This window comes from Lithobates pipiens, unplaced genomic scaffold (assembly GCF_037356315.1).
Source record: "Lithobates pipiens isolate NorthernLeopardFrog02 unplaced genomic scaffold, aLitPip1_a1.2 Scaffold_1, whole genome shotgun sequence".
Taxonomy (NCBI): domain Eukaryota; kingdom Metazoa; phylum Chordata; class Amphibia; order Anura; family Ranidae; genus Lithobates; species Lithobates pipiens.
The window spans coordinates 120,245,299-120,256,849 of NW_027507685.1; the positions used below are offsets into that span (position 1 = coordinate 120,245,299).

The following is an 11,551-nucleotide window of genomic DNA, read 5'->3' on the forward strand; positions in this document are numbered from 1 at the left end:
AGGTGTTTCAATACTTTTGACAATATAGTGTATTTAGCCTTCTGATAGACATCACATCTTCCATGTCACATTGTCAGAGATAGAATAAATAATTTTAAAGTGGATCTAAAGTCAAATAATTAATTTAGCTCTGCATGTTCCCTTGGCCTCGTTGGGAATTGACAGCTTTTAAGACAGTATATTAATATGCGTGGCGCAGATAATCAATGAGACAGAGCAATAAGCTATGTTTTTTTTTATTTGCATTTTATTACAGGCTCAAATGTAACCTGAATGGACAAACCTTAAGGACTTGAGGCAGATAGGAAGTTTAGTGATTAGTCAGTGATAGCACATCACGGAGACTTCCATAGCAAGTTCCAGGCACTCAGTTGTATGATGACACAGATCCACAAACTCACAGTCTAGGTTGTTACAGCAAGATGGAGTACAGCAGCAGAGGTCATAGAGGTCAGGGATGCAGGTGAAGGAGCAGAGACAACGCAGGCTGGAACAACAGGTTCCCGGAATGAGAAGGAGGCAGTCTGAGAAGTGGCAGAAGAGGCATGCAAGAAGCAGGGAGGCCGAAAGATCAGACACTGTTGGAGAGAGAGTAGGAGATTAAATAGTCAGTACTAAAAGGTAGACAGTCGGTTAAATACACAGGTGAAAATATTGAATCGCCATAAATTTGCAAAGCAATTCCCATATTCTTGAGAGATAATCACTGCTGTGCTGTAAAGGTGTAAGGAAGGAGGACAACACTACTACCACCACTACTTTCATCTGCCTATGACTTTGGTGGCACCTGCCCTAAGCTCTATGTGCTTCCATTTACCATCTATCAACTTAGTAAAGTTGATGGTTCACACAAAGCATTAAATCAACTTTCAGTTAATGTGTGTCAGCTTAGTAGGATAACAGGATTTGGACAGTTAAACTTAAAACATGCTTGACGACTGCCCACCGGCAGAATGGCTCCCCTGTGCAAATCACCGTAGCTGTACGGCGGGCGCTTTAAGGGGTTATAGGGGGCACGCGCGCCCGCTTAGGTAGTGAGGAGCTGATGTACGTTTATACAAAGCCTATGGAACGTTACCACTATGATCAGCAGGTATATAAGTGGTTCACAGTAGAGCTGGACTGCTGAAATGAATCAGTGGAAGCATTGACTCACTGGGACTATACAGAAGGAGCACAAAAAGCCAAGAAAATTGCAAAACTTGTTAATATGTACATTGCTGACATCCAGATGTACACATGTACTGTCTATATTATATATAGTAAGATTCCATTAACTTTCATTTTGATTTCCAAAAAAGAGGGCATAAAGAAAAATGCGCCACTCACCATCTCCAGCAGCCTGCTCTATGTGGCTGGCGGACAGCCGAGGACTCTGCAAGCGGCTCCTTTTGGAGGTCCTATGGGATGACTTTGGTTTCTTGCAGGAAGGTTGTGTTCCTCGGTGGCCTTGCTGAAGTGGAGGCTCTGTTACTGTCTGAATATCCGCTAAGAAACAAAGCACAAATTGGTACCACCGATTAGCAAATCGTATATTATTATCCACAAACAAAGAATTCTAAACTTGGGACAACAGGGAGATATTCATGACCTCATTTAAGAAAAGGCAAACATGGGTAGCAGGCTAAGGGTAATAAGACCTTAATGTGAATTATTTTCTGTAATATCTGAAGTGTATGACATAGATTGATAGCTATATTCTCCAGCTACAGAAGGCTCTAACTACCTGGTTCCCAACCTGAGGCTCTTTGGCACTTGCTGTGGAGCCATGGACCCCAGCAGTTAGTACTGGGAGTGAGATCACAGGCTTGTAAAGGGGCTCCACTGGCAGTGATCTGTAGCACTCACAAGTAACATGTTTCCAGTATCTGAAAATTTCATGCAACATGACTCCAAACCCGAACCACTCCTGTAGTACACCCACAGTCTCTGACCATCTCCTGAAGAATGTCCAAACTCTTTGTCTTCTGTAGTGTAACATATACTTTATATTATATGCGCCCGCATGTTATATTCTGGGCCCCCATACCACATAAAGTAAATGCACTCATACTGGACCACACATTGCAAAAACTGGGATGAGTTATACAATTGTAACACCTTATACTGCCCATTGTTTAACATAGTGCAGACATTCTTCAGAGCAGATAATCGTAAGTAACTATTCAGTAAGAAAATAGTTTACTCCATATACAGAAACAATAAGTCAAAAACCTTTACAAATCGTATGGGAAGCAACACAGCAGCAGGGCATTTAGAAGTTATAGAACTACCTGGCTGGCCTATTTAGAAGCTAAAGCCCTCTAAACCTTTAAGCATGTTGGTCAAACTAAGTTGCCAACAACTTACAGCTAGAAGCTAGAAGCTAAAGTCCTCTAAACCATTAAGCATGTTGGTCAAACTAAGTTGCCAACAACTTGCATATACAAAGGGACAGATCAGTGGAGGCTCGTGGTTTGTTGCTGGGGAGGAGGCAAACACCCCCCCCCCCCCCCGCGCAGCACCTCAAAGTGGATCGGGGAGAACGGCGGACGTCAGGCTGCAGTGGGCATCGAGTAGCGGCTCCTGTGTCTTTTCCTTCTCCCTTCCGCCGTGCGTCTACTCCTCCTAGGCAGTCCTTTCAGCCAATCAGGTGCCGAGTATCAGATCCGCTTCCCAAATGGCTGAGAGAAGGATCAGTGTTGCAACAGTGAATATTTATTCGCTGTTGTAACACCTGGGTGGGCTTGTAGCGCGAAGCATGAGCATGAGCCCACTTTATTTTGAAGCTTATTAGAACCTCTGACTATAATCAGGTGCTTCAAAAAAACACCCTCGTCACTGTAATTCAGGAGCCTGGCGTCCTGAAAGGGGCCAGACGCATGAATAGGGGCTGGCGGCGATGGATAGAGCATGAATAGGGAAGGGCGGCCGTGGAAAGAGGGGGTGGTGCTCGGAGGCCCCTAATGGAAGAGCCGCCACTGGAATAGATTGGTAATCCCAAAGATTTTACAACAAAAAAACAACGACATTTAGTACACTAACGCAAAGGACAGAAAGATAATAGGCTGATTTACCAAGCAGGGGTAGCTCTTGAATTCACCCTGCTGCCAGATTGTTCCTTTTTAACAAAAATCTTCCATTATGATTCCTGTAAGATTATTTGGGCATTTAACATATTTTATTCACGTTATTAACCTATATAAGCCTCCTTTGTGTAGACATCAAAATCTTGAGTGCTTTTGGGTGCTGCCATCTTGGATGTGATGCCAGTTGCCCAATGCACTGAAAGGCCATTGAATAGTATTCTCCTATGGAGGGCTCAGTCAGCACAGCACATTTCCCCCACTCCCCAGCCACTCTGCTCAGGACTAGGAGCCAAAGTAAATACTCACTACTTCCAGATGTGGATGAGCATATGACTCACTCAGTGTGACCACATTGGGTCAATTAGTGCTTTATAGCCTTCTGTAAGCCATGACTGTTAGCTTACACAGGACTTGTTTTTGCTACCAGTGAATGAATTGAGTTGCAGGGCAGTAAAAAAAAAAGGCATGTATATGCTGATGGCTGTGTTAAAGTAAACCTGTTGCTTTGCATTCATGGGTAGAGCACAATGTCACTTTCAGTGTCCTTTCAAGCAGTGTTCTAACATGCCACTTTGGCATGCCTTAAAGGACTCATTCACACTATTCCATGTCAAGGTATGTTGATAACAGACCTTGTATTTGCTCTGTTGCCCCTTGTGCTAGCACTGTGCTGCTGGTTTGCCCAAATTCTGATCCATTCTGACAAATCAGTACTGTACCTTGCTCTATTATGTTTTCCCCAAAGTGAAGTTTTGCTGATTTTTTTGTAGCAGGAAGACGTTCGGAATTTCTCACTAAAGTCTTGGGGCTGGTGGCTTCACTTTCACTCATCTTCTGACAACTGCAGGAAAAAATATATGAAAATACAGTATTCTGATGTATCTGCAATGATAATATTCAGTCTTTCAGCCTGATTCACTAAATTTGCTCAACTTTGCATGCACATTCAAGCATGATTCAAGAAAACATCTGCCTGAAATAATTTGACATGAAGACAATATTCAACATAGTTTGTGCACAAACATTTTTTTCATGCACACTGGACTGTGTAATGATGGAAGTCTACATGTACGCATGCACTCAAATTACATTATTCTTAATGGATATCTTTACAACTACTTGAAAGTGAACCTATGTCCAGACTATACATACATATTCATACTGTATATTTCAGAATAAGCAGTAAAAGCATTGTAAAATAAAACTTTTTTGTCTCTGTAGCTTTTGCATTGTGGAGAAAATCATCTTAAAAGTTCACAACACATACATACCTCCCAACTTTTTGAGGCCACCTATTACCAAAAGTATGTAGGCATAGGACACATCCCCTGCCACCAGTGTTGCCAACCGTCAGTATTTTTACTGGCAGCCAGTAAAAAACAGGCAATTTTCTCCTGCCAGTAAAAGGAAAAAATTGCCAGTAAAAAATATGGCTGTGATGTTCGGTCCGGTCCAGAGCCGGCCGACACCATCCAAGTGCCTGCTACAATGTGTTCGGACAGCTCTGGTGGAGGCGGTGCCTGAGCATGTTGTGTGATGTCATGGTGCAAGGGAGCCAAGCAGAGCAGCCAGAGCCTTGTGTGTGAGTCTGCAGGAAAGGAGCAGTGCAGGTCAGGAGTGGGACTGTCAGGGCTGTTAGACTGGAGTGGACTAAAGGGACCACCTGGCTTGGAGAAAGACTGTCACTGTGACTCAGGAGGGGGACATCTTGTGCCGGTGAGAAGTCAGCATCATCTATGCTGCTGCACACTTCTGTCATTGTCACTGTGAGAGTCAACTTCGTGTGTGTGTGTGCCTTCCTATTCTAATTTCTTGCCCTCTCGAGTCCTGTCCCTGAGCCACTTACTTACTATAATGAAAATAAAATAAGAAATATGTTTTTTGCCCTAATATATAACTTAAATCACATTGCTAATTGCATATTGTACTTTTTTGTAGCCTAAATACTAAAATTTGCACTTAAAACAAATTTAGTAATTTTTGGAAATGTCATTAAAAACTTGGCTGTGCGAAGAAATTTTGGGTGTCGTGTCAGTAAATTTCAATCTGGTAGGTTGGCAACACTGCCTGCCACGCCTCCTTAAAGGAGAATTATATGGGGGGGGAAAAAAAGTTTGGTTAAACCCACAAGTGCTATATATCCACTTCTATTCCTTTATATTTGCTTTTGAAATGTACAAATGCAGCAATTTAGAAATTGAATGAAAGGTTTAGCACTGAGAAACACTTTTTGAAAGATAAATAGTGCATTTTATATACAACTATATAGATCAGACCAAAATGAGGGACAAATGAGGAGGACAGAGGGACATTGCTCCAAATCAGGGAAAGTTCCTCAAAATCAGGGACAGTTGGGAGCTATGCACATGCACTAATATCCTAGCTTTTTTTCTATTACTATCAATGTGAGTAGACTCTTAGCCTGCCAGCCCTGTGATGTACGTAAATACACAGAAGATGTACCTATGCTGTCATAATGGGACTGAAACCAGTCTGTTTTGATACTTGAGAATAAATTACTTTACAATACAAGCAGCTACAGAGGTGAATGATGGCTTATTTTAAAGCGTATTAACTGTATGTTAAACATGAATTCCAGACATGGTATATATTTTCATGTATAATAATAATAGTTAAACCAATGTACCAATGGACCAATGTCATTATTTATATACCATACCTGACTGATGCCCTGAGAAGCTGGAAATCTCCAAAGTAGACACCACTACTCCAGTGATCTCCACTTGCTTCCAGGTCCTGTGCTGAGCAGCTGGCCTGATGCCAGTTAGCCGCTCAGCATGGACGCTATTCAGAGGGGCGGCAACATCATGCTCTCCACCTTGTCGTATAAAATAACACTTTGCATTCATTTAGGAAGCAAAGCATTCTCTAAATGGCAGCCGTCCTCCTGTATTCACAATGCATCAGGCTAGCTGATCAGTGTGGGACCCAAAAGCAGTGAAGATCGTTGAAGTAACGGTGTCTACTTTGGTGATTTCCAGCTTCCCGGGCATCAGCCAGGTATGGTATATAAATAGTTACATTGGTCCAAGCTGGACCAATGTAACTATGTAAAAATATACCATGCCTGGAATTCTTCTTTAAGAATATACAAATACTTTAATGTCCATAGTCCGGCCACAGGTACACTTTAGGTAAGCCATACATAACTGCAGTCCCTATAATTACAGTATTTGGTGACATCTATTTCTAACTACGAGTCTCTACTTACATGACATCTCCCCTTCAAGCAAGACAGCTTTGAGCTCTCTGTTAACATGGCAGTGGCATAATCAGCTGTCAAACAAGGTTATGGATATAGTAGGTTCAACAAAGGACTATGGGTGTGTGTTGGGTGCAGGCATATACATACAGATCCATGCAAGCCCTTATGGTGTGCTAAAACCACCCTCAAGATCACAGTCAGATCTGCTTATAATGAACTACCACATTTAATTACGGTAATACATAAGTGTAATACATTAACAATAATTAATAAATAAAATGGTCTATTTACTAAGTTGCATGAGTTCTTTTCAATTGTATTTGTTATTTTATCACACATGAAAATTTTTATTTCACCAATTTGGTATACTGTAGATATAGAATCATTATTATACCTTTTAATGCATTAAATCGTTATTTGTCTTGTTTATTTATTGTCATTTTATGACAATTTTTGAAATAACCGCTTTTCCTGCTCTCCTCAATAGACACATCCTAGAACCTCAAGACTAACACCATCTAGAAGGAAGTGTTAATTCCTTTGTAAATTTAATTTTACATACTTAATCCATGCTACTTACAAACATACTTCAATAATCCATACTATACCATGTATGTTGTAAATGCAGCTGGTCCATGCAAAAGCGAAATTTAGTGATGGGGTAAAAAAAGAAGAAAATGGATTGTAAAATTTATCAAATATCAAACTACAATAAAAAAAGGGCACTTGTTATACTTTAGTGAATTGACCCTGAGGTCCGCTATGTTGGACTGGAGCTAGCTGTAGAAAAGAGATTGGTCCCCCAATCACACCTGGCTTGGAAGTGATCAGATCATAATGGCCTCTCTGCAATATTTTCTGGCACCCCTAGCTGATCATTCTAGGGGTGTGGACCAATCATCCGAAATGCATTTTCCTGCACTGTCACTATTGGTCGGTGCTGGGCATGTCTGCGCAGTGCATTACCATGTACACCTGGCTAAGAAAACTGTATGTATCAGCGCTACAGGGTTACATGAACTAGAACAGTAGCAGTCAATCAGGAAGAAACTGCAATTCAAGACGGACCTGCTGGCACTTGTAGTTCTTCCACAGCTACAGGTGACGCATGTCTCTCTTTCATGAATCCACCTATAGGTTTGCAGATATGAGCAGTGTTGTAAGTAAGTAAGGTGTACCCACCTCTATGAGATGCAGGGAGTGCAGCGGACTGTAGGAGCGATGAGCCACTGTAGTATTTTCCTCCGCGCAGAGCTGGTGTCAGCATTCACACTCTCTTCTCTTCCACTCACATCATTAAACTGTGGATGGTGTTAAAAAGCATTTGTTGGCGTCACTGTATCCTGAGAGGAGAGAGGGAGGGAGGGATAGATGGAGAGATGAGAGGGATATGGAAGTTGGAAAGAGATAATTTACACAATAACAGGAAAGCAGCAACACACACAGAGTGATCAAAATGTGTTTGATGTAAAAACTGATCAGCAGCGTAAAATGCAGCAATGTGCGACAGCCTACAGCTGCTAACTTTGGCAGTTTAAAGCAGTCTGAGGATTTCTGATTGGTTGGTGTACTGGAGATGGCAGCTACCTGTGTAAAAAGCCTCAGACTGAAGCTGCAACCCTCCAATTCCCAGAATGTTTGTTCTTGTGCTGTTATATTGAATTAGTTCAGCTTCACTGTGAGAGCGAGGGAAGGGAGGGGTAGATCTAGCGCTATACCTTTAAATTATTAGTGAAAAACACATAAGTGAAAGATTTGTCAGCGTGCTGACAAATAATAATCTGATAATAGTGAAACACCAAAAAATACCAAAAAATACTTGGTGAAACTAAATATGTTGTGTGTGTTCAACCTTCTATCTATACGAAAGAAAAATGCACCTAAAGTGCTGCTCTGAGTGCCTAGGTCACTATAAATATCATGCATATAGTGCTTAAATTAATATTTGAGCCAACCAAGCAACATACTTCTGAATAAAATTAATGAACATAATAATAAAATTAATAAACACAGTGTGCTGTTTAAAAGGTGATGGTGAAATCAGAAATGACAATAAGTGAAAGTCACGCACTTAAAAGTAAACAAAAGTGGATGGTGCACAAAAATGACGGTTTTCTTCAGAAAAACAAGAGCGTCTCCCGGTGCGCTTCTCAGTGAATAGTAATGTGATTACCCTCACCAGAAATCTTACCAATATTGGGGTGGATCAGCCTCCACAGTATGAGCCACTGTGCTGCTCTCTGGCATTGGCTTGATGTTGTCCTGGGAGATGCCTGCTTTTCCGCTGGTATTATGTCCACGTTACGTATAATGAGGAAAAGACACATCCATGGTGTAGTATGTATTGACAGTTAATTTATTAGAAAGAGATCTACTCACATAACAATGATCACAAATCGCTTTGTTAAGATACCGCCGGCCGCTGCCGTCTATGTAGAAAGCGCACGTTGTATGGCCACGCCCTAGGGCGTGGGGCTGTACTGACGGGCACTGATGAGGTGGCACCGATAGGCTGCACTGATGGGATGGCATTGATCAGGAGGCACTAATATGCAGCACTGATAGGTAGCAATGATGAGCAGTGATAGGTGATACTAATGGGCACTGATGGGCAATGATAGGCAGCTCTGATGGGCACTACTGATGAGCAGGCACTGAAAGGCAGCACTGACTTGCATCACTGATGGGCACAGATTGGCCTCACTTATGGGCACAGATTGGCATCACTAATGGGCACAGACTCGCATCACTGCTGGGCATTGTTTGGGCTGCACTGAGAATCAGGGCACTTATGATCAGTGTCCTGATTATCTGTACAGGTCTCCTCTGTGAGGAAATGTTGCTTATTGGCTCTCCTCTCCTCACACTGTCAGTGTGAGGTGAGGAGAGCCGATAACTGTTATTTCCTTACATGTGACCAGCTGTGATTGGACACAGCTGATCACATGGGTAAAGAGCCACGTCATTGGCTCTTTAAGGAGATCGGGTGCGTGGCGTGTTTCAGTGACACAGCGTGCCTGGGATCGTAGTGCTGTGCACCCCCATGGGCTCGCAAGCACAGTGAGACTGGAGCAACGTCATCCCAGGACAGAGCACCCCCTTCCGCCGTCATTTGTCTATATAGCAGGCGGGGAGTAGTTAGAGTGGAAGTTTAGTCAAAACCCAAATAACTTTAAACCCACTCTCTGCCGCACTTTAATGTATTCCCTGCATTAAGGTATGAAACATTTTACAACGTGCTGTGCTTCCCCACCTACCTTACTCCTTTAAATACTTACTTTGAGTCCTCAATCCATCCAGCACTGTGCATAGCTGCATCTCTTCTCTCCCCTCTCCCTTCACTCACATGGACTGAGGCAGCAGTTGGTTCTGCTGCTGGCAATCAAATGCTGTGAGGAGGAAGCAGGGGGCAGGGCCGAGCCATGCTGTGTGTGTCTATGGATACACACAGCATGGTTCAGGATCAAGTCCACATGTCTGCCCCCATAGCAAGTAGTTTGCTATGCTGGCAGACACAAAAGAGGAGGACCGGAGAACGTCGGCGGGGGACCCCAGAAGGGGAGGTTCTGGGCCGCTCTGTGCAATGGCAAATAAGTATAAGATGTTTTTATTATTTTAAATGAAAAAAAAATTCCTTTAGAAACCCTTTAAAAGATGAATTCCAGGTATGGATATTTTATACATTATAAGTTATTAGGAATGTATCAGTTTTTAAGACCGATACTTTTTCTCAAGTACTCGCAGATACCATTTACTGATACCTATTTTTAGTGTCATGTCACAGTTTTTTTAGGGCTCGCTTACACCATATATGCATGAAAATGAATGGGAAAACCACACCGATTTCACTTGCAGAGACATCACATTAGTTACACAATGGGGGTTATTTCCGAAAGACAAATCCACTTTGCACTACAAGTGCAAACTACAAGTGCAAAGTGCACTTGGAAGTGCAGTTGGTGTAGATTTGAGGGGGACATGCAAGGGAAATAAAAAAAACAGCATTTTAGCTTGCACATGATTGTATAATAAAATCAGCAGAGCTTCCACTCATTTCAGATCTACCCCTCGGTTTTACAGCGCACTCGCGCAAATGCTTAGTGTCGGCACCCATACCGGCATTAGTGCAACGCTAAGTTACATTGGTCCAGCTTGGATTAATGTAACTATCGTGACAGTATGGATCCCTGTCCTAGTGATTGTCGCCCAGGATTCTCAAACAGTCAGGTTGAGAGGCTCCAGGAGGATTATTTAATTTGGTGGAAACTGTTTTATCAGTTTCCTCTGTGGTTGGTAAAATCCAGTTGGGGACCTGGAGACTGGAGATTTCATAGCGATCTGGGTGGGATGGAATCTACAATCCTGGGACCGGATTTTGGGAACAACCAGGAGTCTGGCTTGTTGATTGTACAGGTGGCTTATGGCTGGGCTTATAGCAGAGCCAGGACCAGGTTCTGGGCTCCACACTCCCGAGGAGTCTAGGTGTGCAAGGGAAAAGTGTGTCTGTTGGCACAGGACAGTCTGACAGAGCAGACGGAGGGCCCAAGCCGGTGGGCTGAAGCAGCCAGGAAGCTGTAAGAGAGAGTGTCACCAGAGGTGTGGGTACCAAACAGGGACACAGTTACAGGGTCAAGAGGACCGAGGTCAACGTCTGAACAGTGCTGATCATGACCAAAGAGCCAGATGGCTCGGTATTTTCCATTTGTTATTTCATTATTGCTTTGAAGTTGAAACACCTGAGTGGGAATCCTGGATGGACTGTTTTTTTCTTTTACTACAATAAACATGGGCCAAAAAAGCCCTTAAACTGCATATCTGGCGTATACTCGGCTTACTGGTAAACTACACTGAAGCGAAATAACCCCCAATATTATACTATGTATATGACATACCTGGTTGGTGCCTCTGGAAGCTGAGACACTGCTACTCCAATGATCTCTACTTGCTCTACTGGGTTCTACTTGCTCCTGCAAAAGCAGCTGCCCTGTTGCATTCTTAACCCAGAAGGTCAGCAGCTCAGCACAGGTGCCATTCAGAGAATGCTTTACATTCTCTGAATAAATGCAACGTTTTCTCTGATTGGACAAGGTAGAGTGCGGGGAAGTGACATCTGAATGAATACAAAACTCTCTGACTGGACAAGGTGTAGAGGCAGGGCGGTGATGTTAGGCTCTCTCAATGAGGGAATGCTTTGCCAGCTTCAAGGGGCATCGGCCATTTATGGTATATACATAGTTACATTGACCCAAGCTGGACC

At 42.8% G+C, this 11,551-nt stretch overlaps 1 protein-coding gene across 1 annotated transcript; it reads right to left on the reverse strand.

The window, feature by feature from the left end:
- Nucleotides 1-220: 220 nt before the first annotated feature.
- LOC143974130 (uncharacterized) lies at nt 221-11,271 on the reverse strand. Its single transcript, XM_077475244.1, has 5 exons — nt 11,187-11,271; nt 7,477-7,637; nt 3,788-3,909; nt 1,330-1,488; nt 221-578 (listed from the first exon to the last, which is right to left on the reverse strand). The coding sequence occupies exons 3-5, from the start codon at nt 3,897-3,899 to the stop codon at nt 322-324; spliced, it is 528 nt and encodes a 175-aa protein (XP_077331370.1). The 5' UTR covers nt 3,900-3,909; nt 7,477-7,637; nt 11,187-11,271; the 3' UTR covers nt 221-321.
- Between the last annotated feature and the right edge of the window lie 280 nt (nt 11,272-11,551).

What these genes read in the sequence shown, in the direction of transcription:
- LOC143974130 (XM_077475244.1), bottom strand. Translation starts at nt 3,899, where the DNA reads ATGAGTGAAAGTGAAGCCACCAGCCCCAAGACTTTAGTGAGAAATTCC. An exon ending in GGAAAACATAATAGAGCAAG is followed by an intron (nt 1,489 to 3,787) that starts GTACAGTACTGA and finishes TTTGTTTCTTAG; the next exon opens with CGGATATTCAGACAGTAACA. An exon ending in AGAGCAGGCTGCTGGAGATG is followed by an intron (nt 579 to 1,329) that starts GTGAGTGGCGCA and finishes TCTCTCCAACAG; the next exon opens with TGTCTGATCTTTCGGCCTCC.